Below are 26,376 nucleotides of genomic sequence, written 5' to 3'. Positions count from 1 at the left end.
TTTTAAAGAAGCTGGTACAATTATTGTGTGTGGAGAAGACCTAAGACATTTTGTGGCTGTCATTTTTCCTGAGCGGTATGTTTTAGTTGTCACTGGAGCCTACCAACAGGGTTTTGTTTATCTCAGTCCATGACAGTTTGTTACAGAGAATAGAGATTACTTCAGCAATGCCAAAATGCCTACGTCGCTTGAGAAAGAAAAGGAGTACTTGTGGCACCTTAGAGACTAACAAATTTATTTGAGCATAAGCTTTCGTGAGCTACAGCTCACTTCATCGGATGCATGCAGTGGAAAATACAGTGGGGAGATTTTATATACACAGAGAACATGAAACAATGGGTGTTACCATACATACTGTAATGAGAGTGATCAGGTAAGGTGAGTTATTACCAGCAGGAGAGCAGGGGGTGGCGGGAGAAACCTTTTGTAATGATAATCAAGGTGGGCCATTTCCAGCAGTTGACAAGAACGTCTGAGGAACAGTAGTGGGGTGGGGGGGGGGAATAGTTTTACTTTGTGTAATGACACATCCACTCCCAGGCTTTATTCAAGCCTAAGTTAATTGTATCCAGTTTGCAAATTAATTCCAATTCAGTAGTCTCTCGTTGGAGTCTGGTTTTGAAGTTTTTTTGTTGAAGAATTGCCACTTTTAGGTCTGTAATCGAGTGACCAGAGAGATTGAAGTGTTCTCCGACTGCTTTTTGAATGTTATAATTCTTGATGTCTGATTTGTGTCCATTTATTCTTTTACGTAGAAACTATCCAGTTTGGCCAATGTACATGGCAGAGGGGCATTGCTGGTACATGATGGCATATATCACATTGGTAGATGCGCAGGTGAATGAGCCTCTGATAGTGTGGCTGATGTGATTAGGCCCTATGATGGTGTCCCCTGAATAGATACATGGACACAGTTGGCAACGGGCTTTGTTGCAAGGATAGGTTCCTGGGTTAGTGGTTTTGTTGTGTGGTATGTGGTTGCTGGTGAGTATTTGCTTCAGGTTGTGGGGCTGTCTGTAAGCAAGGACTGGCCTGTCTCCCAAGATCTGTGAGAGTGATGGGTCATCCTTCAGGATAGGTTGTAGATCCTTGAATATGCGTTGGAGAGGTTTTAGTTGGGGGCTGAAGGTGATGGCTAGTGGCATTCTGTTATTTTCTTTGTTGGGCCTGTCCTGCAGTAGGTAACTTCTGGGTACTCTTCTGGCTCTGTCAATCTGTTTCTTCACTTCAGCAGGTGGGTATTGTAGTTGTAAGAACGCTTGATAAAGATCTTGTAGGTGTTTGTCTCTGTCTGAGGGGTTGGAGCAAATGCGGTTGTATCGTAGAGCTTGGCTGTAGACAATGGATTGTGTGGTGTGGTCTGGATGAAAGCTGGAGGCATGTAGATAGGCATAGCGGTCAGTAGGTTTCCGGTACAGGGTGGCGTTTATGTGACCATCGCTTATTAGCATTGTAGTGTCCAGGAAGTGGATCTCTTCTGTGGACTGGTCCAGGCTTAGGTTGATGGTGGGATGAAAATTGTTGAAATCATGATGGAATTCCTCAAGGGCTTCTTTTCCATGGGTCCAGATGATGAAGATATCACCAATGTAGCGCAAGTAGAGTAGGGGCATTAGCGGACGAGAGCTGAGGAAGCGTTGTTCTAAGTCAGCCATAAAAATGTTGGCATACTGTGGGGCCATGCGAGTACCCATAGCAGTGCCGCTGATTTGAAGGTATACATTGTCCCCAAATGTGAAATAGTTATGGGTGAGGACAAAGTCACAAAGTTCAGCCACCAGGTTTGCCGTAACATTATTGGGGATACTGTTTCTGACGGCTTGTAGTCCATCTTTGTGTGGAATGTTGGTGTAGAGGGCTTCTGCATCCATAGTGGCCAGGATGGTGTTTTCTGGAAGATCACCGATGGATTGTAGTTTCCTCAGGAAGTCAGTGGTGTCTCGAAGGTAGCTGGGAGTGCTTGTGGCGTAGGGCCTGAGGAGGAAGTCTACATAGCTAGACAATCCTGTTGTCAGGGTGCCAATGCCTGAGATGATGGGGCATCCAGGATTTCCAGGTTTATGGATCTTGGGGAGCAGATAGAATACCCCTGGTTGGGGTTCTGGGGGTGTATCTGTGCAGATTTGTTCTTGTGCTTTTTCACTTCATTAGCTAAGTTACATATTTACTGACACCTACAGAGTCCTGGTTGATGGTGTGTTTTTGAAAAGGATGGGGACAACAGCTAGAATTCAGTTGGCTGCTTTGGAAAGGGCTTTGAGTCAGTGTCTGCACATTCAAACGTGCATGTGAGTGCATAGCAAAGTTACATTTTGGGGGTCTGATTCTGATCACAGTTACCATCTAGACTCTGAGTAACCTCGCTGAAGTCAATGGAATACACCAGCATAAAGCCAGGGAATGAGGACAATCAAGCCCTCAGGGTTTAAAACAGAATTTTGCAAATAGTGCTGTTCTCATGCATAACCACAGAATGGCTCCAAATGGTTGCAGTATCATCTGTTGTACACTAATAAATTAGCATCTGTAGCTACTGTTGACTATGAAATCTTTCTATGAAATGGGGCTGTTTTGTCTCACTATCACTGAAGTGTGTCTACGTGATTGTGAAAGACATATATTAACCCATCTGCTTTTGAATGGACCCTCCATTTAGTCGTATGCTTCAAGGTAACGGATCAGATGAAATGTGAATTCTGAGGCAGATGAATGCCTTGGAGGCATCCTGCTTTGTCACAACATATAAAAAATCACTGAAGCCATTTTATTTCTTCACAGCAGGTCATTTAAGCCCTGTCCATTCTAGGGAAATTGCTAACACTGGCTCAGCTTCGTAATGAGAGCCCTAGTGTAGGCATGCTGCCATCACCATTTTAATCAACGTGTCATGTCATTTTTCTCAGAGCAGGTCTAATCAACATAGTGGTTAATATAACAGCAGCAGCTGGTTTACAGTAGGGCTCCCATCATTGTTAACACTGGTGGAGCTGAATTGGTGCTAGCAACTGTGACAAACTGTTAGAAAATATGCTTAGGGTAAGACAGAGCTTTAGAGTTGGCTTGGTCTTTGCAAAATATGTCTGGAGTCCACATAAGTGCCTGCAGTTTCCATTGTTGCCACTAGAGGGTACTCGGACACAAGACTAAACAGCTTAAGCTATGTTGACTTTAGAGGATTTAGCTCTCACCAGTGTTTTCCCCAGGAATTTAAATGCGGGGGAGGGGGGGTGTTGGAATATTCATGGGGGGGGGGGGGTGAGGCCATGAGGGCAAAGGTGGGCAGTATAGTACCATAGTAAAAACTGCAAAATGTTTTGCAACCATTTTATTAGATTTAACTCATGTTTTAAAATCATCACAAAAATTAAAGTTGGCTACTCAAGCCTACTATGAAGTGCTACATCTACATCCAACTTGGTTTCTTGTTGTAATTTTGCACTCTTTGGTGTCTTCTTGTGTGTCCGTTACTTCCAGTCTTTCATAATATGCTCACGATCAGGCAGAAAGCAACTTCTTTCAGAACACAAAATTCTATTCAATGATGAAAAACAATGCTCAACTGTCCCTGTTGTGACTGATAGTAGCAAGAGATGAATTCCTACTTCTTTCATCCCAGGAAACATAGCACAAAGATTGGATCGAACCACTAGTGATGATAAAGAAGCTGAAGTTAAATCTTCATTCGTTCGTCGTATGATATTCCACTCTGTGTTCAAAATTCTCTATTCTGTTCTGATCACATAGTAGCCCTATTGCTGGTAGTGCCTCCCTCCACTCAACTGTAGGTGTTTTATAAGACAGGCATCTGTAAAAGCTACGTGGAGGTTGAGTAGAATCCAGAAATCACTATTGTAGATTTAGAAGAATCAAGTTTGTGTATTTGTTCAGCTGGCTTAACACTTTTTGTCCTCTTCACTTAAGGACTCAATATAAGTACCTTCATTAGTCAACTTCTGGACTGAAGTCTTTGCGTCTTCCAGTACATTTTCAATGGATAGCTCTCTGATTGATCCAAGTATAGCTTTTATTGCTGGACAAAGATCTACTACTGTTGTAGCAGATGCCTGGATGACATTGTTTAATGAACCAAGTGGTTTCAACAGTAGACTTACAAGAGAGAGAATGGCAATAGTCTTCTCTAAACTTAGTAACAAAAGTAGTCCACCAGCCTCACTACTTAGATCTGTCTTATCTTGGTGAATACTTTTCAAAGCCAGTAATAACAGTTGCAGTAATTTTAAGACAACAGCCAAGAATCCGCTCATGAGAAAACCAGCAGGTTTTCCCAGGTTGGACTAATTTGAACTTCAATCTCACTATATCTTCTATTTGTTTCCAAGATGTTCAGTCCTTTTGGACTCTTGCTGAAAAAAAAGAGGATAAAAAGCCATTAAATGTATGGCTTTTTAATGTCTTTTGAAGATTCTGCAGCTTGTACTTGCACTAGCTGGAGTCGATGGCCTCTGCAGTATGTGTAGAGGAGAGATTACGGTTACACTTTTCTCTGAGCAAAGCTTGTACTCCACCATGTCTTCCAGAGAAGTTTGTGGCTCCACCAAATGTACAAGCAGCCCTCTGTTTGGGGTTCAATTTACAAGCATTTAACTCTTCTAAGATGTCACAGATGCAGCTGATGTGTCTTCTATAACCTTAACATCTAGAATGCATCTATTGGCCTACCACAGACATCAAGATAACATACATAGTGACCTAATACTTGATGCCTATTTGCATTGGTGCATTCATCAGCCATGTATGCACATATTTTGAATATCGTGAGAGTGTTCTTCACTTTTTCAGCTGCTGAGTCTTTCATTGTTGCACTGTATGCTTCTAGAGAGTCAGCTGAGTTTTTTCAGAAAGATAGCGAGCATTTGCCAGTCTTGTTTGAAACCAGTGTCCAACTTCAGGATTAACAAATGACAATGCACTTAACGTTGGCTTCCAGTTTGTAGTGTGTGGCATCATACTTTCTGTTTAGGCAAGAGATACAACAGCCATGTTGATTCACATAAACTGGATTGTGTCTCCAGCATTAACAGCCTCATTAAGTTCTTCTAAAATCGGCTTTGACAGTGACTGGCTTATAAGGCTTTCTGCATGTTGATGCAGCCCAGAGGCATGGTGCTTTGCAGCCTTTTCATATAGGTTGCCAGTATTGGCTTAGCTGATCAGTCTGGCAAACCAAGCTCCTCCACTTTTACTATATAAATACATCATATACCCACATCTGGAATACTGCATGCATTTCTGGTCACCCCATCTCAAAAAAGATATATTGGAATTGGAAAAGGTACAGGCAAGGGCAAGAAAAATGATTAGGGGTATGGAACAGGTTCCCTATGAGGAGAGATTAAAAAGACTGGGACTTTCAGCTTGGAAAAGAGATGACTAAGGGGGTGATATGATAGAGGCTTATAACATCTTGACTGGAGAAAATGAATAAGGAAGTGTTATTTACCTTCACTTAACACAAGAGCCAGAGGTTACCCAATGAAATTAATAGGTAGCAAGTTTAAAACAAACAAAAGAGGAAGTTACTCACCTTGTGCAGTAACGATGGTTCTTCGAGTTGTGTGTCCCTATGGGTGCTCCACAACCCGCCCTCCTCCCCTCTACTTCAGAGTTCTCTACAGGGCTCTGTGGTAGAGAAGGAAGTGAGGGGGGTTCGCCCGTGCAGTGCTGAACAGCCTCGAGGCAGACCACGACGGAGGGAGAGCACATGCGTGGGCTCAAAGGCACACTGCTACCAAACATGTCCAATTAGAGGTGCCGGGGCACACAGACACCTAAAGTGGAGCACCCATAGGGACACACATCTCGAAGAACCATCGTTACTGCACAAGGTGAGTAACTTCCTCTTGCAGAAGGCAATTGTTGGTGCCAAGAGCAAAGCTCAGAGCAGGGCAGAGCTCACAGCAGGAAGCCCCTTCTCACGTTTCAGCTTCCAGAGCTTTGGTGCGGACCCAGAGTGGCAGCTGAGCTCACAGCAGGAGATTCCTCTGCTAGTATTGTCCTGCTTAGATGGCCGCACTGGGGAACAACCCCTCTGGCTGGCCAGTTGCTCGGAGGAGCCTTTCCAGGGGGAGTCTGCTGGTGGCTTCTTCTTCTTTCTCTCTCTCTCTCTCTCTCCTCCTCTTCACCACTCGACCCCTTTTGAAGTGAAGGCTCTGGGGATGATCCGGGGTCAACACCCACGGGAGGCCCCTGCAGACTGAAGTGTTTTCTCTATAGGAGGAATTTTTACTTCAGCTCCCAGCTCCTGTGAGGCTGCAGTTTTAGGTGTGGCAGATAAAGCACGTCTGTGAGGGTCTCCCAGGCCACAGTCTGGCCATTCCAGGAACTGACTCCTGGCAGGAGAGGCACCACTTGGAGCAGAGAGAGCCAGGCAAGCCCCTTGGCAGGGGGTGTCATGCTCTAGCAGGGAGGAATATGCAGAAGAACAGCGTCTTTACTTTTTTTTTTTTTAACTGAAAGAAAATAATTATGAGTCTACTAGATGCCGGGGGGAGCGGGGGAATGCCCCCAGACAGGGAAGGAAAGTTAGGTTCTTTTCCTTTTTCTCTTTTCTTTTTAAACCAAAGGAATAAAATAAAATAAAATAAAACACTAGCCTGAGTACTTTTCCGGGAGAACAAAGGTAACAAAACAAACACTACTTATGCTAATGACACAGATAAGGAAGGGACAACTGCTCCTTCCCTCAGAGGCCAAAGAGGGTAGAGAAGGAAGAGAGGGGGGTTCGCCCGTGCAGTGCTAAATAGCCTCGTGGCATGGGACACTGCTACCAAAAATCTCCGATTAGAGGTGCAGGGGCACACAGACACCTAAAGTGGAGCACCCATAGGGACACTACTCGAAGGAGAAGGAAGTATTTCTTCACACAATGCACAGTCACATGTGGAATTTTTTGCCAGGGATGTTGTGAAGAACTAGATAAGTTATGGAGGTTGGGTCCACCAATGGCTGTTACCCAGGATGGGCAGGGATGCAATACCATGCTCTGAGTGTCCCTAGCCTCTGTTCGCTAGAAGCGGGAAGTGGATGACAGGGGATGGATCATTCGATGATTCCCTGTTCTGTTCAATCCCTCTGAAGCACCTGGAATAGTCATTGTCAGAAGACAGGATATTGGGATAGATGGACCATTGGTCTGACCCAATATGGCTATTCTTACATAAAAATAATTATAATAATAAAAAAGTTTAGTACAGAAACTCCCCAAGATAACGACCTCTCGAGATAGCAATGATGTGAGATAATGACCTTGGCAAACAATGTATTTTAAAAATCTTGGCCTACTAGAAAATGTATATTTATGTGTTTCCCAGTCACAAATCTAGCATTCTGGAATGAAGTCACTGAAACATTGTCCAATGCTCTGGCCTCTGTTGTTTGTCGTGCCACCGTTCACTCTACCACTCCATCCCCAATGGCCCTGCGCTGTCACCTTCTACTGCCACCTTCCACTGTGACCTCTTCAAGTTGATCTCTCGAGGTTCCACCCAGCTGTCAGTGATTTCAGTGCTCAGTGGGAGAACCTCGCTGCTAGTGCAGGCTGGGCTGTGTCTTCCACAGAAACACTGTCCCACAGCAGGTCTAAGCACTTAGACCTGATTATCAGTGATTTCAGCTCTAGTGGTCACTTTACAAACCAAAAAACTCTCTATGGAACCTAATCAGCTCTATCTCTAAATAGGAGAGAGGGTCAGGTCAAATAGTGTCTGTGACTCTTAGGCACAGCCCATACCATCAAGCAAAACACCTGTGCCCCACCCTCTCTCTTCACTAGGATATGGCATCCAAACCTCCTGCTTAGGGAGTGCAGTTCAGTTGAGGATGACCAGTGCTTAATTTGTAATGAAAGAGGTGCCGGGGCTCAAGCAAGTTTGTTACTTTCATAACTGATGTGACAAGCCCAGAGGTCCCAGGTCTATGAACTACCAAGCCTAGAAGTGCCTGGGCTCAGCCATAGCAAGCCCTAGCACAAATTAAGCACGGAAGGAGACCCCCTCATGCAGTCAGCCTAAGTACAGTTCTGCTGCCCTTTACTCATACAATAAAGAAAACAACATTTCATGACCCCCACACATTTAATACTTAAGTGATTTGTAACACAGCACCAGCCAGAATTGATCACTTGGGCAACACAGCTGTGTCTGTTGGATATCTAGGCAGAGTAGGTGTGCATGAAAATACAGTCTGGTCCTGAAGCCTTTCTAACCACCACTGGCTCATCACTAGGTATCAGGGGAGAGCTCATTCAGACCTTGCTTACAAATCATAATTTGAAATTATTAGGTAGGCGAATATAGCCAAAACAAATGTGCCGATATTGTCATAAATAACAGCTGTATGAAGAGGCTAGTCTTTGTTCATACTTTTCAAATCCATTATGCTTTTTCAGGTACAAGTATTTTCTCATATGCTGTATATGCTTTTAAAGTGTGTATTAATGTTTCAATTTCAATTCAAATTTCCAACCAACGACTAAACTGGCAACACTGCATGTAACTGCCGGGAGGGGGGGTGTTGGGAAAATTCAGGGGAGGTGTATACCCCCCGAAATCCCTGGCTCTCACCCCCAAGAAGTACGTCTCCCTTGACGGCAGAAATGAAACCTATTAAGAAGTCAGAGGGAAGCCCAAGATCAAATGAATGTGGAGTATGAATTCTCTTCACTTCAGAAAAGGTTAATCCTTTGAGGTTGGAGTACGCTGATAGAACAGTGCAAAGAAGCCACAGGGAGGAATGAACATGAAGACTGCATTATTCTCTGCCCTAATTATGATAACTCTGATCTCTCTGTATGGACCAGGAGACATTAAACATTGCATCTGCCTTGTTAATACAATGGCCATTACTAAAGAACATTCAGCTCCCTTGCAGTAAAACATTTTTTCCTGCATTTGCCATAATTCAACAAGAGGCCATGTTCACGCATCTTTACTGTAAACACAGTATTTTCCAGTGCAACTCCCTGGTGTTTGAAAACCTAAAGAGGAAAGAAAGGTAGAAAAATGAGACAACCACATTTGACTTTCAGTGTAATAAAACTAGTTTATTTACACAGTAACATGAATGCCACAAAGTACACAGCAAAGTACCACAGCAAACCAGAATGTAACTGCCCCCTGATGGCAAAGGAAGGCTTGGAGTTTATACACTTATTTATATAGAATGTGTCAATATAGATATGAAGCACCAGATAAAGCAATGCAATCAGGAATTCCAAACACAAAGCTTACCCAGGACAATGGAGTCAAAAAAAAATCCCTTATCTGAGGAATTTTAAAGAAATCCCATTTATAAAAGATCACCAGTTTAGGAATCTCTTATTTAAAAATAATTTTATCTCCTTTTATGAAAAACAAGTGTTCAGCATAATAAAGAATTAAGAAAAAAAAAAACACCACAAGGATTTGAGCTGCAAAACTTTCTGCAACCAACAAAGCAAAGAAAAAGAACCAGAGTTCTGAAATGATTTTTCATAAACAGGTGTAATTGGTTTTATGAAATTGGTAAGCTAAAATTCAAGCAAATTTACAGCATATATTATATGCTGTATATAATATATATATACACACACACACAAAACAAAAGAGGGGCAAAGTGAATTTTTTGTAGTACAATACAATTTATATATATATATATATATGAACATATATTTCTCTCATATAAAAAACATTCCAACCTCTTCTAAATCCCTGAAACCTTCTTCCTGGATTTAAGAAAACAAAGGATGAGATGGCTCCTCTTAAACTGAAGTATAAAACAAGTTCTTTAGAATAGCAAGATGCTTAGGTACAGGTAAGTTGAGTATTTCATGCCCATTGCCGTTTCTGAAATCTTCTGTAGACTTAATTCAGTCTCTAACCAGATGTTGAGTGGAGTGCCAAACATCTAATGCAGTGGTTTTCAAACTTTTTTTCTGGCAACCCAGTTGAAGAAAATTGTTGATGCCTGTGACCCAACAGAGCTGGGGATGAGGGGTTTGGGGTGTTGGGAGGGGCTCAGGGCTGGGGCAGAGAGTTGGGATGCAGGGGTGAGGGCTGTGGGGTGGGGCCAGGAATGAGGGGTCAGGGTGTGGGAGGGGGCTCTGGGCTGGGGCAGGAGGGGTCAGGGCTCTGGGCTGGGGGTGCAGGCTCTGGGGCCAGGGATGAGGAGTTTGCGGAACAGGAGGGACTCTGGGTTTGGGGGGTGGGCTCAGGGCTGGGGCAGTGGATTGGGGTGTGGGCTTATCTCTGGCAGCTCCTGGTCAGCGGCGCAGAGACAGGCTTCCCACCTGTCCTGGCATCGTGGACTGTGCTGCGCCCTGGAAGCGGCCAGCAGCAGGTCTGGCTTTTAGGTGGAAGTGCACAAACGGCGGCTCTCGCCCACAAGCATGCTCTCCCCCTCTTCCCCCAGCTCCCATTGGCTGGTTTCCAACCAATAGGCGTGTGGAGCCAGTGCTTGGGGTGGGGGCAGAGCGCGGAGCTCCGTGGCCCCCCTGTCTAGAAGCCGGACCTGTTGCTGGCCGCTTCCAGGGTGCAGCGCGGTGTTGGAACAGGTAGGCACTGGCCTGCCTTAGCTGGGCAGCATTGCTGATGGGACTTTTAACATCCCAGTCGGCAGTGCTGACCAGAGTCGTTAGGGTCCCTGGGTGCTGAGCAAGGAGACCCAATGTCTTACATGCCACGACCCAGTACTGGGTCACGACCCAAACTTTAAAAAACACTGATCTAATGCAAGGAGGCTTATAGAAAATAATTTAAATTCAGAAATAAATCTCCCAAGCACAAAGTTCTTTATATTGTGTCTATTCAAACCATAATCCTTCAAAAAGTGCCTCAAAGTGAATAATATAATCTAGACAAACATCTAGTAGAAATTCTTCCTAACACAACAAATGGTCAGGAGGAGGGATTATGAGACTTCGCTCTGGTTCTTTCAGAGTTGTAGTCACCTTACATTAAAAGTTCTGCCCGGAGTTCCTTTTAAAGAAGCATTTTAAATTATTTTTTTCCCTGCTCTTGAAATCTGTTTGGAATCTATGTGCTGGTTTATGGACCATCTCTACTGAACTGAGTTTTGGGAACAGTATGATTACTGAAGCATTTAAAGTTCTGCTCTGCATTTCTTTGGTATTATCTTCTATATATTTAATCATCACAATATAAAAGCCTCTTTTGGTTTAAGGGATTTGGTGCAGCAGATCTCACAGGTATGTCTACACTGTAATGTAAGGCCAGGGTTAGTGGGACTCAGGAACTGATACCCTGGGTTTGCAAGCCCAGGGCTTGAGCATCCACACTGAATATTGACCCTAGGTTTAGAATTTCTGCACCTGGGCCTCCAGCGTCCACACTGCAGTCCACAGATCCTGTTCCACTCATAGCAATGTATATGGGCTGCACTACACAGCAAGATCCTCTTTAAATGGACAGCATTTGATTGAAGGTCTGTGAGATTGAAGGTCTGCGAGTGTTCTCTGGGATTTCAGGAATTGCAGCAGCAGCACCTCCATTAAATCAGTGTAAACTTGATGACCCAGTGATGTTGGGAGTACTACCCATTTACTACACCTGCCAGGAAACAATGTTCAATCTGTATCAAACTGGGGGCGGGGAAGTGCACTGAAGGGTTTGATACTGCTGCCTATAACTGCTCCCAAAGGCAAAACACTCTCTCATTGGCTTCAGGGAGAGAAGGACTAGGTCCCTAGTTGAAAACAGGAAAAAATGTTAAAATATACTCATTTAGGTAAGGCTTCTGAATGGGGCAATGCCCTTGAGATATTTCTATTTCAGCAACAACTGACAAGTTTTTCAGACAAAAGCTAGGGAGCTGGAATAGAAAGTATCTGGGTAACCTCCCCAGTGTTTGATTGCCACAATGCACTAGATTTATTTAAAGTATATATTCTTCCCTCTAACCTATCAGAATCCCCCTGGTCTACAATGTCCAGATGATGTATGCAGATCCTATGGTGCTGTTGGCAGATCCCTAAAGAAAATCTGGAGTGAATGTTGGAGCTTGAAGGATGGTAGGATAATGTTAGACCATGTAAATACTCAAAAAGAAAAGGAGTACTTGTGGCACCTCACGAAAGCTTATGCTCTAATAAATTGGTTAGTCTCTAAGGTGCCACAAGTACTCCTTTTCTTTTTGCGAATACAGACTAACACGACTGTTACTCTGAAGCATGTAAATACTATGTACACACTGGACTGCAGGTTGGGATTTCTAGCACCATAGTATTCCAATAAAATGAGATTTCTTACTTTAGTGCTGACTTCTTAGTCTTCATTTGACATCTGAATTTTAAAAAGAAGCCTTGTCTCTATTTTCTGACATTCCAGAGCCCTCAGAAAAAATTCTGCATTCTCTCATTTCTGGCGATTTCCATATGAGCTTTTGTAGTGGCTGTGCCATCTAAATTCTGTCTAGATGTTCACCTGAACCATATATATTCACTGGACCAGACCTGAGGCTTGGAAGATAAACTGGGTTTACTTATCCATTTTTTAGGAAACAAGAAAACCACATTCTATAACAGGTTCTTGTTTTCCCAAACTGCTAAATTAACAGTGGTTTGCATCAATGCCTCCTCAGCATATAGATGTGTGTGCAGCACATCCACTATATATAATATGAGGAGCTGCACATCTTACACACATTCTCTTCTTTCCAAGCTATTCAGTCTCTTCATCTTCTGGAGTTGGAGTGTCTGTAATAGATTGTCAAAGCAATAGGACTCTTGAATTTTAGTGTATTATGTCTAGACCAAGTGACATCTCATCTATTTCTCTCCCAGTGCTAAGCCTCAATTTCAAATGTGAAAAATCCAGAGACCTGCTGTCATTTGGGGTTTATTTTGGTACTATGAGCAACTTCAAAGGAACTTTTTCATGTAACTGACCTTCCAGAAAATGTTCCTTTCATAAAATTGATTAACCCAGCATCATATGAAATGCAACATTTTATTTTGTAGTCATCTTTTTATATTTATGGGTATGTCAAGACAGCAGTTGGGAGGTGAAAGGCTCAAGCTAGCACCTAAAAATAGCAGTGTAGCCACAGCAGCATGGGTGGTGGCTTGGGTTAGTTGCCTGAGTATGTATTTGAGGGGGTCAGACGGGATGATACTTCGGTGGCTAGCCTGAGGCGTCGTAGCCAGGCTGCTATTTTTAGGCACTAGCTTGAGCAGAGCTAGCACGTGTCTGTCTACCCACATTGGGAATCACAGTGTATACATACCCTGTGTGGTACCCAGCTGGTGTGTACGCATACCCTATGTAGGCAGTATTATTTATAGGGCTGTTAGCAGGTGGAGAGAGATTCTGACTGATTCTCTTCATTACTATTCTAATTCTTTGACAAGGCACTATACATTGTGCATTCAATTGCTGATCAAGATTGTTCCATCCAAAATGTTAAAAAGATTTTTAGTGGCCCTAAAAACTTCAGGAACCACTAATTCTAATTCTTCATCAAATAATTACATGATTTTCCAGATCTTATTTTGAACTTGAAAATCTGTATAATTTATATTTAAAAAATAGTGAAATGGCAGCTTTTAGTAATAGAAAAATATATATTTACAATCAATACTGTTATCTTAGAATTGCAGCTCTTCTCATTTCTTGAGCTCAACTAAAAGTGCTACACTACTTAAAAATCCAAACTCTGTGCATGTATATGTCCACATGCAAGTACATAGGCAGGGGTTCCATTCCTGATACATAAAGAATCCCACTGACAAAGGGAACAGGTTTTTTCCTCATTTGTTTAGAAATTATGCTGTAGCATCCCCCCCACCTTTTTGTTTGCTTTTGTTTGTTTACAGTCAATTTCATGCATACATTCTCAGATATTTGTGCGGTGTGGTTCTTAATCAGCACGGAGCACCCCCATAAACAGAATTATAATCCTCAAGGATGTCTGCAAAAGCAGCCCCAGAACCACCAAGGAATGGAAGCTCTTGCTAGTTTATGTTTGTCCTCCTTGATCATTCTTTTGTTCTTAAAAAGAAAAAAAAAGTAAAAATCACATTGATTTTACAAATTGCTAAAGGTTACCCAGTGCTGCACAATAAAGAGATCGGTAGAGAACATTCATCCATGCTTGATTATACTGCAGAACTAAAATGAGTACTGGTTTAAATTTAATCATAAACAATATGAACTGAAATTTGATCTCTAAAGAACAAAGACATACAAAGGCTTCGGACCAGCTGCGTTAAATACATAAGGTTGTAAAACATTCAATATTCAACTTTGCATGTGCGTGTTGACATGAAAGTGACACTGAGAACATGTGTCCACATACACACACAAAAAAAACCCCAAACAAACCAGGCGGCCTAAAGGAATGTGCCTACTGCAATGGCCAGTGGTCCATGTGCTACTCATACAGCATATATTTGTTAGGTGAGAAGTTATGTGCAGATAGATGCTACTTAAAAAAAACCAAAACCAAACACTAATCCAGACCAGGAGAACAAGAAGAAGCAGTGTCCTGTGCTTAGCTTAAAGGGTTGGTAGTTTGCAGGTAGCATTTAAGTGAGCTGTCAACTCATGCTCAATGTATATAAGCCATAAGGCATTACACGATTCTGTGCCCATATGAAACAGGGCTGCATTTATTGATTGTGCAATTCTCTGTAAAGGCTTCTACCACAAGTCTGTTCAGCATTATGTAGAAAGCCTCTTTCCCAAAGTGGTGGAAGTCATCAGCTCCATGCATTGCAATTGTGCTTAAGTGCACTGCACTCTTTTTGCAATAATGCTGCCACCCCCATTAACTCTTTGAGATTTTTTAAAGTGATATATATCACATTAAAATACATGATCCTTATCCTTGCCTGATCCCTCTCTGATACAGATGAATCAGACAAAAGGATATTTCATCAGAAAGTTTAAAAACATTTAAAAAGGCCACAAAAATATTCTATATATTACTGCACAATCAATGTAGGCTTCCACATACCACAAGGCTTGGCTCTAACAGATGCCAGAGAAATTTCACCCCCTTCAAATATGCGGTGTGTACACGGAGTTCGTTTCACTGACCTCATGCCTGCAGGACTGTTTGTTTGGTTTCCATGCATCTAGTCCAAGCATGCATATGCTATAAAAAGTGGCTATTTGTTTTCAAGACTGAAGTAAACTGATTTCTCACAGTTTTAACAAACAATGAAAAATGAAATATCAATCCATATAAAGAACACATGTAACTCTGCGCATTTATGTGCCAGGAAAGTAAAGGAAGGATTTGCAGATCTAGCATCAGGTAAAGTCTGGTAAGTAACGTAAACACTGTAATATACAGATTTTAAAAAATACATACAAGAATTGCACATATATCCATAGGAGAGAAGCACAGGCTCAAAACTTGGGCTGTATGTTTTCCACCACCCATCTCAGAATATTAAATATCACCTTTCATTTGCCCCCATTGTGTTCTTCAGAGATATTTGAGACAATTGAGAACCTAGCAATACTGAGCAAAGAGACCATCTGTATGATTGTAGGCGTTCCATAGGAAAGGTCGCTATCTCAGGGAAGGAAACCAGCAGCTGCCTCAAAAGGTGAAAAGTTCCTTCAGGTTGGACTTTTTTTTTTTTAACCTGTCACCTTAATACCCGCCAGTGCCTCCTTACTCTAAAATGATACCTGCAATGATCTCTGAGCTATGTCAACAGCCATTCAATTTTTAGGGATTTTTAGGATGTTGTCTGAAGCAGCTAGTACACTAGTAAACATTAGTTACTGATAGGAGATTTGTAGCCAAATACTGCTGTGGGGAAAATAGATCAGGTCACTGTTAATTACAGCTGCCAAACTTTAGAGGTCTCTCAGTAATTAAATAGCAGTGTTTGCCCCCCCGTTTTTCCCCTAGAGAAATGCATTTGAAGTAAAACCATCTCCATGTGGCCTGTTAGAAATGTTTAGTGCTTGTCTGTGTAGGTATCTCCTGCCAACGCACCAGCACTGCCAATTCAGTCCTGCTTTGCAATATGCCACAAGTGGCTAGCAAACCAAAATAAAACACAAAGAAGGAGGCTGCTATTTTGATACCTGATGCACAGCAGCAACTGAAGGAGGACTGGTTACGTAATTTCTGTTTATTTCAAGCCCAGGCAGTGCCTTTTATGTGGGGGAGGGATGTTTCAGTTTTTCTTGGTATGTTATGTTGCTCTTGTTTAACACTGTTATATCTACAATACATGACTCTCTGGTCATATATACTGGTGGGAAGTTCTGCTTTTGCTTTTTAGTGGAGATACTACAGGTTGATAATCATAGGCTGATTAAGGCAGGATCCTTGGAATCCACGACCCATGATCAGAAGGGATATGGACAGGTAGCAAGTTAGAGAAGGCAACAATATTGGACACAGATGATTGCTGCCTGCTGGTTACTTGCTGGGATCAGAGGACTGCCCTATTTGGGAGGAAAATAAAAAATTTAAGAGTAGGAGTAAAATAAAAATCCACCTGAATGAGGAGACTAAGTGGATGAGCCTCAGCCTAGACTGAGAGGTAGAACCTTTCACCGGGGATGGAGCACAGGCAATAGATTTGTGGTCAGGGGCTCTAAACTTTGGTGGATCATTTGATTCACATTTATGATGAATTCATCTCTGTTGATGGTCATAAATGGTCACTGCTTTTTCTGCAGATGCTACCACTAGAAATGGCAGGATCCATCCAGAAGAGATGGGGAATTCATCCTCTATAGTAATATAAAACTAGTGGTCTCCTTAAAATTTTTCTCTCCCCTTTTTCAATCTGTTGAAAAATTAACCCAACCTTGGAGGTATATAATCCAATTGCAATCACTGTACATATGATTAAACAAGGAAGGCCTAGGAATTGAATAAAGTCTCCATCGTATCTTCAATAGGAGACAGTATTTCCAATTAGAACCTATTTGCGCAGGGTTGCTAGCTTTGAGATCTAGGCTGTTTTTCTCAGCAGACGTGCAAAGTGTGAACCCTAGAATAAAGAAGGTGGGAGCAGAATAGAGCAAGGAGTAGGGGGTTGAGGAAAAGCAACAGCTCGTACAAACTAGTGTTGCTGCATGATTTTCACAATGCGACTGAGTGAATCGGTAGTGGCAAATGCCAGATATTGAGAACAAAGCCAGTCTTCAAGGCTGACTCCACGCTCCCTGTCCAAGGACTTCTCTGCAAACTTGATCATCATCAGCGTCCGTTTGATGTCCAGCCAGTTCTGCAGCACAGCATCCTTCCGTAGTGGGCTGGAACATGAGCTCAGAGTGTGAAACAAATCCTCACGTGGACCCCATAATAAACACTGAAGGATTCCCTTGGCCTCAGAAATAAGTATTCTCTCTGAAGGATTGGGATTCAGCAGGCAGCTGGCGAGTTGCTGGAGCCCATAGGAATAGAGGGAACGGGAGGGGATCCTGGGGAGGTCAGCACGGGTATACTCCTTCTCCTTCAGCTCTGGATTCTCATCAAAGGGGTTGGGTAAGTGCAACATTTCATAGATGAGGATGCCAGTTTGGAACTCATCACACTTTTTGTATTGTGTAGCAGTGATGATCTCTGGGGCAAGGCGGGATTGGTCCCGTAGGACCTCTGGATCTACCATATGTCTCTTTTGCTTGGCCTGTGAGAAATTGCTCACAATTAGCCTGGCTGGGCAAGCTGCGTTGGGATTGGGCTCCACAGGCTCATAGTTCAAAAGGCCTCCCCTTGGTCTGTAGTGAACCAGCAGTAGGTTCTCCAAGCGCAGATCACAGTGTGTGATGTGATAGGGTTTCAGGTGCTCCAGGCCTGAACACAGCTGTAAGAGCAATAGACACACCTGCCTTTCATAGAAGTCTGGGTTATTTGCATGGCGTGCTATGGACTCTTGCACAAAGTCAGCCACCGTTAGGTATGGTACCTCCCGTGTGATGACCACAACACGGCTGCGCTGCTTGCTGATGGTCCGCTCACTGCCTGAGTTGTCTTTCTGTGAAGCCTCCAAACAGGAAGGGGTTTCTTTGTTCTTTTGCTCATCTTCTATCTCTCCTTCCTTTTCATCTTCCTCCTCCACCTCAGGTGTATTGGGATCCTCCCATGGAAGGAGGCGAACAGGTACATCAGCTAAGAAATGGCCACAGTCCTGTTGGATGTTAAAGTTAATAGCCAGACTCTGTCTGATAGCCAAGCTGTGGTAATACTGTTGGGATTCTTTAGCTTTGCTCTTACAAATCTGTTGGCAGAAAAGAGCACAAAACCAAAGTCAATTATTATAACTTTTCATTTGTAAATATTTTTTTCTTTTTAAATGTGCACCTGGCTGCCTGCTGCCAACCCCACCCCAAATACTAGAAATTAGGGAGAGTGAGGCTTAAAAACCCTCACCTCTGCCCTTTGGGAGCACACTTTGAAACTCTTATATGTTTTTATGCGTCTTACATTGATTGCTTTTTGGAGTGAAAGCTAAGGACTCTGGACTTCAATTTTATTAATTTTTGGAATATACCATGAGGTAGTAAATGATGACACAGCCCACTGGAGATTTTATTTGATATATTTCTCATAGAATCATAGAACTGGAAGGGACCTCGAGAAGTCATCTAGTCCAGTCCCCTGCACTCGTGGCAGGACTAAGTATTCTAGACCATTTCTGACAGGTGTTTGTCTAACCTGCTCTTAAAAATTTCCAATGAGAGAGAATCCACAATCTCCTCAGGCAATTTATTCCAGTGCTTAGCCACCCTGACAAGAAGTTTTTACTAATGTCCAACCTAACCTTCCCTTGCTGCAATTTAAACCCATTGCTTCTTGTCCTATCCTCTGAGGTTAAGAAAAACAATTTTTCTTCCTCCTCCTTGTAACAACTTTTTACATACTTGAAAACTGTTATAATGTCCCCTTTAAGTCTTCTCTTTTCCAGACTAAACAAATCCAATTTTTTCAATCTTCCCTCATAGGTCATGTTTTCTAGACCTTTAATCATTTTTGTTGCTCTTCTCTGTACTCTCTCCAGTTTGTCCACATCCTTCGTGAAATGTACTCCAGTACTCCAGTTGAGGCCGAATCAGTGCAGGGTACAGTGGAAGAATTACTTCTCGTGTCTCGCTTACAACACTTCTGCTAATACATGTACTCCTAAATTACTTTTCTGGGATGACCTTGGAAGATAATCTTATTTTTTTCCTACCTCTCTCTTTAGTTTATATAATCATCAGAAAGAAGACATAGGTAGAAAAGAATGTATGGTATCAGTTTTTGTAACACCCAGCAGTGATGGGGAAGTGCAAAGGCCTTCCTTTACTCTCCCATCATCATCTCACGGTTGATAGCCACCTTGGCCACAGCAGCCATAGGGACTGTTCAAACTGTTGATAAATTGTTCTCTGCTCATTCTATCCCTCCGTCTTCTAATATATCATTCAGTACAATTATGTCTGCCATTCGAGCATTACAATCCCATTTCAATCAATTCAATGGTAAATTGGATTGGTAGTCTCTAAAATTACTTCTTCGGAAGAGAATGTCTAAAAAGTAATAAATTAAAAACGTTGGCTCCCAATTCTATAAACATTTATGCATGAGAGTAACTTATAATTATATAATTTCAAGTAATGTTTGGATATTGATTCTTTCTGAGCAGTTAGATGGCTCAGATCTCGTTCATAAACTTCCTTTATTGTTTCAAACAATTTTGTGAAGAAAATTTCAATAATCTTTGCAGATTACTAAAACTTTCTAAATTACATTTGAATTTCTCCTCCAGCTGCTGCTTTGTGTAAAACATTGAGAGTTACTTTCACTTCACTAACTGATAGAGATAAAGCATGTTTGAACAATACAGAAATAAAGGAAATGTTACATTTTGCCTGATATAGTTCAAGTTCACAAATGTTCAGAAAGAAATGGTTGATGTTTAAATCTGAGTTATTAACATCATTTAGGGTTGCCAGGTGTCTGGTTTTCGACTGGAATGCCTGGTCAAAAAGGGACCCTGGCAGCTCCGGTCAACACTGCTGCTCAGGGTGCAAAACGTCCGGTCGGTAGCGTGTCGGAGCTAAGGCAGGCAGGCTGCCTGCCTGCCCTGGCTCCGTGCGGCTCCCAGAAGTGGCCAGCATGTCCAGCTCCTAGACACAGGGGCGGCCACGGGGGGTCCGTGCATTGCCCCTGCCCTGAGTGCCGGGTCCGCAGCTCCCATTGGCCGAGAACTGCAGCCATTGGGCACTGCGGGAGCAGCACCTGCAGGCATGAGCAGTGCGCAGAGCCCCCTGGCCCCTCCACCTAGGAGCTGGACATGCTGGCTGCTTCCAGGAACCGCCTGAGGTAAGTGCCGCCTGGAGCCCGCACCCCCCCCCCCCAGCACCCCAATCACCTGCCCCAGGTCGGATCTCCCTCCCACACGCTAACTCCCTCCCTGAACCCGCACCCCATACCCCCTCCCACGCCCCAGCCCTGAGCCCCCTTTTGCACCCAAACTCCCTCCCAGAGCCTGCACCCCGCACCCTGTCCGGCACCTGAACCCCACTGTCCTAGCCCTGAGCCCCCTCTAGCAACCAAAATCCCTCCCGTAGCCTGCACCCTTGCCTACTTATCCCTGGCCCCAACCCAGAGCCTGCACCCCAGCCTGAGCGCTCACCCCCTCCTGCACCCCAATCTCCTGCCTCAGCTGAGTGAAAGAAGGTGGGAGAGAGTGAGTGATGGAGGAGGGGGGATGGAGTGATCAGGGGGCGTGGCCCCAGAGAAGGGGGTGTGGCCTCGGGGAGGGACAATGGGCACAGTAAGGGTGTTTGGTTTTGTGCAATTAGAAAGTTGGCAACCCTAATATCATATATTATTTGCATTTCAGTAGCAGCCTCATTGTACGAGGCAAATATGTAAAAAAGAGACGATCCCTGTCTTAAAGGACTTACTATTTTTAAGATTCTGGTCCTGCACAGACTTACGCATATTAACTTTACACACTAAGAGTGGTTCCATTGACTTCAATGGGACTTCTCACTGTGTGTAAAGCTAAGCACATACCTAATTCTCTGCAGGATTGGGACCTAAGTGATCAGCTGGTATAACTACAGCAGTACTTTCTACGTGCAAGGCTTAGATTGAGGGAAGACAGGAAGAGGTTGCTTTTTGGATTTTGATGACGCTAAAGCTTGGCTTAACTCATGTCTGAACAATGTGAAAGAAGAACAGAGTGATGAGGGGATAGATGGGTCAGGGGACAATTATGGCACAGTATTCTTTCTGATTTTCAGTAAAATGTCTTGATATGTTGTAGCATTTTTCTGTATATTAATTCATATGAATGTGTGCTATCATGTATTTTTTGCAGTTTCTTACAATTTTTGGGAATATTTGGTAGCTGTCTGTTTTTTCTAATATAGAATCCAAAGTCATTTAAGGACTTATACTTGACAAACTGTAATTTGGGGGGTGGGGGAGAGATCATTATTTCTTTGGAATTTTGTCTTTACTATTTGTTAATCACTATAATTTGATTGATGATGTGATTGAAAATGATAAATAAATGGAAAAAGTGGATCCTTAGATTGATAGTGTGTGCTGAGTATGTGAGTTTAGTGCTTGAGCGATAGCAATGCTCTTTACATTAGGAAAGAAAACTGGGGTGTTATTAGAAAATCCATTTCAAACAGCTCCATGTTAAACTGTGGTCCCTTCACGCCTTTCAACAGCAGCTCTGTAATGCTACCACATTATCTCTGAAAACAAGCATCTTTGAGGCCTGTGCCATTATCATCAGGATCTTTTTTAATTCATGTTAGGAGTTGCTGGTGGCTCTGCACATTTTGGGAAGTTATAAATGTCTGTAATGAAGGCAAAGGATCCCCCATCAATTGTATTCTCTCTGTAGAGACTCACTGATATTCTACTTGTTTAACAGATAAATAGTTGAACACTTAGGCCTACATTGTGTCTCTACATCCTCTTCCCACAGTAGAGTCACACTACTATGGAAGGAGATCTTAGAGACAGACACAAAGGCTCTGGGCATGCAGGCCAGAGCAGTGGCTGTTATGCCTTTTACAGGATACAGTGTGTGCAGCTTCCTGTGCCAGTCTGGTTCTGATGGCTAGTACAGAGGGAAAGTGCTGAACTTGCCTCTCGATATGCACTTTAAGAAGGCTAGTTCAATAGCTATGCATAATAATTACACGCCAGGAGTCCAGGGCTCTGACTAGCTTCCCTTCAGCTATTGTGCAAGGCTAGTCAGACTGGCCCTTAATTAAAAAAAAAGTATGTTTTTCATCTTTTATGTGTTTACACTATTAGCAACTGTAAATTACTGGGAGATTAAGTCCTCTGTGGTTGCCGATCAGAAAAGTGCACTGTCAGATAATCATATGCAATTAGACATGCTAGGTGATTACATTTTTGATTCAGTCCTCCTCCCTCTGATTCTGTGAATGTTCCAATACATCACAAATACCTGAGCCTCCCAAAACACAGACACACTGGAGTTTAAATTGCCTGTTTATCACTGTCATGTACAGGCAAAGCAAATTTACAAAATGCATTTTCTAGTCAATTTTATTCAAAAAGGAAAATGCACCACTTTCAGGAGCGAATGCCGATTGTTACTATATCTGAGCACTGGCTCTTCGTAATCTACACTCACAATGCATTTTTTAATGGTTGGAGAAGGGTGAGCTAACCCTAACCTCACCAATAGAATATCCCCCAAAGTCTTTTAAAAATACAGAAAGTGATAGTAGCTACGTGGCCCTGACCCTGCAAACATGCATGAAGTGAAATGTGTCAGCTGACAGTCTTGGAGACTTAAGTCCCCTGCTTCATAAAAGAACTGGTACTGCATAGGCAGCAAAAGGGGAGGCTTGCTGCACACCATACCACCAGTGTGTCTCAAATGTCATCTGGAAAAACATTCTGAAGGTGTGTGAGGGTAGTTCAGTTTCCACACCAGTTAAGTCTTTGGCCTCTTTCTTGGGATGGGCAGTAAGGGTGGCAATTCATTCCAGTTGGGGTGATGTTTCTCTATGACATGGGATACTTATCTAAAAATAAAGTGGTGTGTCCCTTTTCTATCCAAAAGTGCTCCTCAGTTTCCATATTGAGTTCTATGCATGGCATCTCCCTTCATTTTCTATTTCCATTCCATGCTTTGATATTTGTAACCTGGTTTGTGTTTCTGCTCTCATGACGATAGATGAACACCTGAGTTTACCCATGCTAAAAATAGCAACTTGTTAGTCCTGTTCAGTGACCGATTGTCATTAAACAATTGGAAGAAAGGATGTATTGTTTTCAGAGTGAGTTGGGAGAAGTAAATTCATTAACTCCACCAAGCCAATGAAATTTACCACTAGTCTGACAAGTTGTGCTGTAAAACCAGTGTTACCAGGCGTGTGTGGGTACGAATTTTATTTAATTTATTTATTTATTGCCTTTAACACCAATAAAGAATATTCTCTTGTGCTAGGAAAAAGGTTTATAATTAATAATCATAATCAAAGGAGAAGAACTCTGAATTTATATCCTGACATTTTACAGTAGATTATGCATAGATTAAGGCTCAAGTTCAGGGGTTCTCAAACCGGGGGTCAGGACCCCTCAGGGGGTCGTGAGGTTATTACATGGAGGGTTGCGAGCTTTCAGCCTCCACCCTAAAACCCACTTTGCCTCCAGCATTTATAATGGTGTTAAATGTACAAAAAAGTATTTTTAATTTATAAGGGGGGTTGCACTCAGAGGCTTGCTATGTGAAAGGGGTTACCAGTACAAAAGTTTGAGAACCACTGCTCAAGATGATCTATGCAGAACAAAACATCACTCTAAGTCATCTGAGCTGCTTTACAAGGAAGTGGTGTTTCTATGTATTCAACCCAAGTGGCACTGTATTTTCCTCCTAATCATGCCATCTGTGACTTTCAGAAGAGCAATAGAATGAAGGGTGGTTTTGGTACAGGATGGTTTGTGTGTGTGTTCGGTAACACAGAGTTCATAATCCATTTACTTCACCCAAAGAGTTACAGTTAAATAGATAGATCTCTCCAGATCTCCACATTCCGATTTCTCATATGATAGGTGTCTCATTAATCTTGATTATTATGATAACAATCTTATGATGTTAATTTAGATTGGAGTATTACGTTCTAGGAAGTAATTACTGTGCTCATGCAACAGACATTTTTCAAATATTAATAACTTGGGGTTTTTTTAATATCAAAATGATCTAGCCCAAATTGTAAACTAGTCACCCAAAAAGTGTTTCATTTTAAAAGTCAAACTTATTTTTTGTAAGAAAAGTATAAAATAGCATCTGTAAATAGCTCCTGTACCACATTTTATTTCACCCAAAGAGTCTTGGGACGATACTCAATGCCTCCTAACTAGTTCACAGTGATGCTACTTCAAGCAAAGGTGAGCTGGGGCGCATTTACTTTTGAATCCATCTATGCTTCTCTATTTGATGGCACAGAAGGATTGTTAAATAGCAATATGAGGGTTTCTTTTTTTCCCCACCCCATAAGAGCCCAGAAGCAAGGGATCAAGACTAACTCCTGAACTCCAATACCTCATATTACACTGCTAGGCAGCCCTTTTCCCTCTCCTCCCCGCATCTGCCTTTTTTTTTTTTTTTTTAACAGCCAAACTATTTTTGAAATTTTGATTTGGAAGTTTTTATGGATCTAATTTTCAAAAGTGCTGAACATCTACAACTCCAATGGAAGATGTTAGTGTGCCAAACCTCTCAATTTTTTTTTTAATTACTACCAAGCTTAGAACAGCAGCAGCTCAGGCAACATAATTTGCACAAACTATTAACCTCTGAAAATATGGGCTTTAAAATTAGAGTTGGTCCTGAGGTGTAAAGTTCCAATCCAGCTCCAATCTTTCCCCAAATTTGGTGTGTAGGTGTGCATAAATGTTTGGAGTGTTTGGATCTGTTTTTGTTTTGATTTATTTTAAGGGGGTGGAACAGGGAGGGGAGATCATGGCCACTGGGTAAATCTGGATCCAAATATAGATCCAAACTTCCAAGTTCAAGAGTTTTTTAGATCTGAGGTTTTATTTCAGGCTACCATTGTTATTTAGAATGAAATATTACACACTCTCCTGTACAACAACACTATAGGTTACTGTTATAGCAATGAAATATATAGTTAAGACTAAATCCTGTAACCATTGTAATCAATGACAAAATGATGAATGACTCCCCTTAATATTTTGTTAAAGATGACAACCAATCACTTTTAATGAAACTTCAAAATATAATGACACTTTTGAGACTAAGTGGCACTACTGGGAGAAAACATCAGGAAAAATTCTCACAAGGTCCCTGTTCTATAAGGAGAAAATGACATGTATGTATATGTGACATGTACAAAAGGCAGGGGGAGAACTCAGATCTGATTAGAGATGAGTTGTCTGCTCCTGGTCTTTGTTTACAAACAAAATAATGTGAAAACTGAAAGAGGCAGCTGGTTAAACTGCTGACAATAGACAAATACTAAGATTTGTTCAATATATACCGGCTGTGTAATTGACAGAAGGAAATGAAAAGCCAGACTGTCTCCCCACAGCACTCAAAGATGAGAGTCTGAAGACAAATCAGTCACATGTCTGAATTCATAAAGCAGATGCATTTAAGAGAAGGTCTGAATTGAAACCAGCAAAAATTTGGCATCCAGAGGAGTGTCTAATTGCTCTTCAGACACCCACCCCCAAGCTCTGAGACACAGCTTCATGAATCTGGACAAGTGCTCAAGTTTTAGATAGGGCAGGTCAGATTCCCTCAGTACTAACAAATATTTTGTCAAAAAAAGGAAAATTCAGTGAAATCAGCAGAGACACATTAAGTTTTTCTGTCCGTAGGCAGTTTGATGAACATAAAGTATATTTACAGGCATCCACTGTACTACTTGCAGTTAGAAAAGATTGCTGATGTGAACCAGGCCCTCACAGGGTCTCATCATCTTCCATGTGGAAGTTTCTATTCAAACCTTCACTGTGAGCTTCCATTTAGGAATCGAGGATTCTAATCTCTTATGTAGCTAATGACTACTGGTCTCCATACTCCAATGACCACAATGACATTATAAGGCATTTTATATATGGAATAATCATCCCCAAGTATTACCTAAAATTTTAAAACAGTATGTGGGAATTTCACTCTGTGAGTCACATTACCATTAATGAGAGTCATACAACTAAATACCTATGTACCCCTTTTAAACGGTTTAGAGAACAGCAGTTATGGTCTATAAAATCTAATGTAGATATTAAGGGTTCTAGACCGCCCACCATTAACTGCCAAAGGTGTTAGAGGGGCAGCTTCTTCTCTATTAGTGACAATTAGTCCTATGTCACTGTTAAGAGTAAATAAACAAAGCCATGCCCCGTGCAGGATTTCCCAAGCCCTAC

At 42.2% G+C, this 26,376-nt stretch overlaps 1 protein-coding gene across 17 annotated transcripts in view; it reads right to left on the bottom strand.

Annotated features, from left to right (window-relative positions):
• PEAK1 (pseudopodium enriched atypical kinase 1) overlaps positions 1–26,376 on the bottom strand; it is a 239,360-nt gene that overhangs the window by 4,343 nt on the left and 208,641 nt on the right. For 16 of the 17 annotated variants that reach the window (XM_073303488.1, XM_073303487.1, XM_073303494.1 and 13 more), the window contains one exon: positions 9,041–18,211. The exons of the other annotated variant lie outside the window; for it this stretch is intronic. In XM_073303488.1, the coding sequence (XP_073159589.1) occupies positions 17,054–18,211 (1,158 nt within the window). In that variant the 3' untranslated portion in view covers positions 9,041–17,053. Of the gene's footprint in view, positions 1–9,040; positions 18,212–26,376 lie in introns of those variants that run through there. 17 annotated transcript variants of the gene reach the window in all.

Source organism: Lepidochelys kempii, chromosome 10, assembly GCF_965140265.1.
Source record: "Lepidochelys kempii isolate rLepKem1 chromosome 10, rLepKem1.hap2, whole genome shotgun sequence".
Lineage (NCBI taxonomy): Eukaryota > Metazoa > Chordata > Testudines > Cheloniidae > Lepidochelys > Lepidochelys kempii.
The sequence above is the reverse complement of the archived record's forward strand: the minus strand, read 5'-3'. Positions and strand labels throughout refer to the sequence as shown.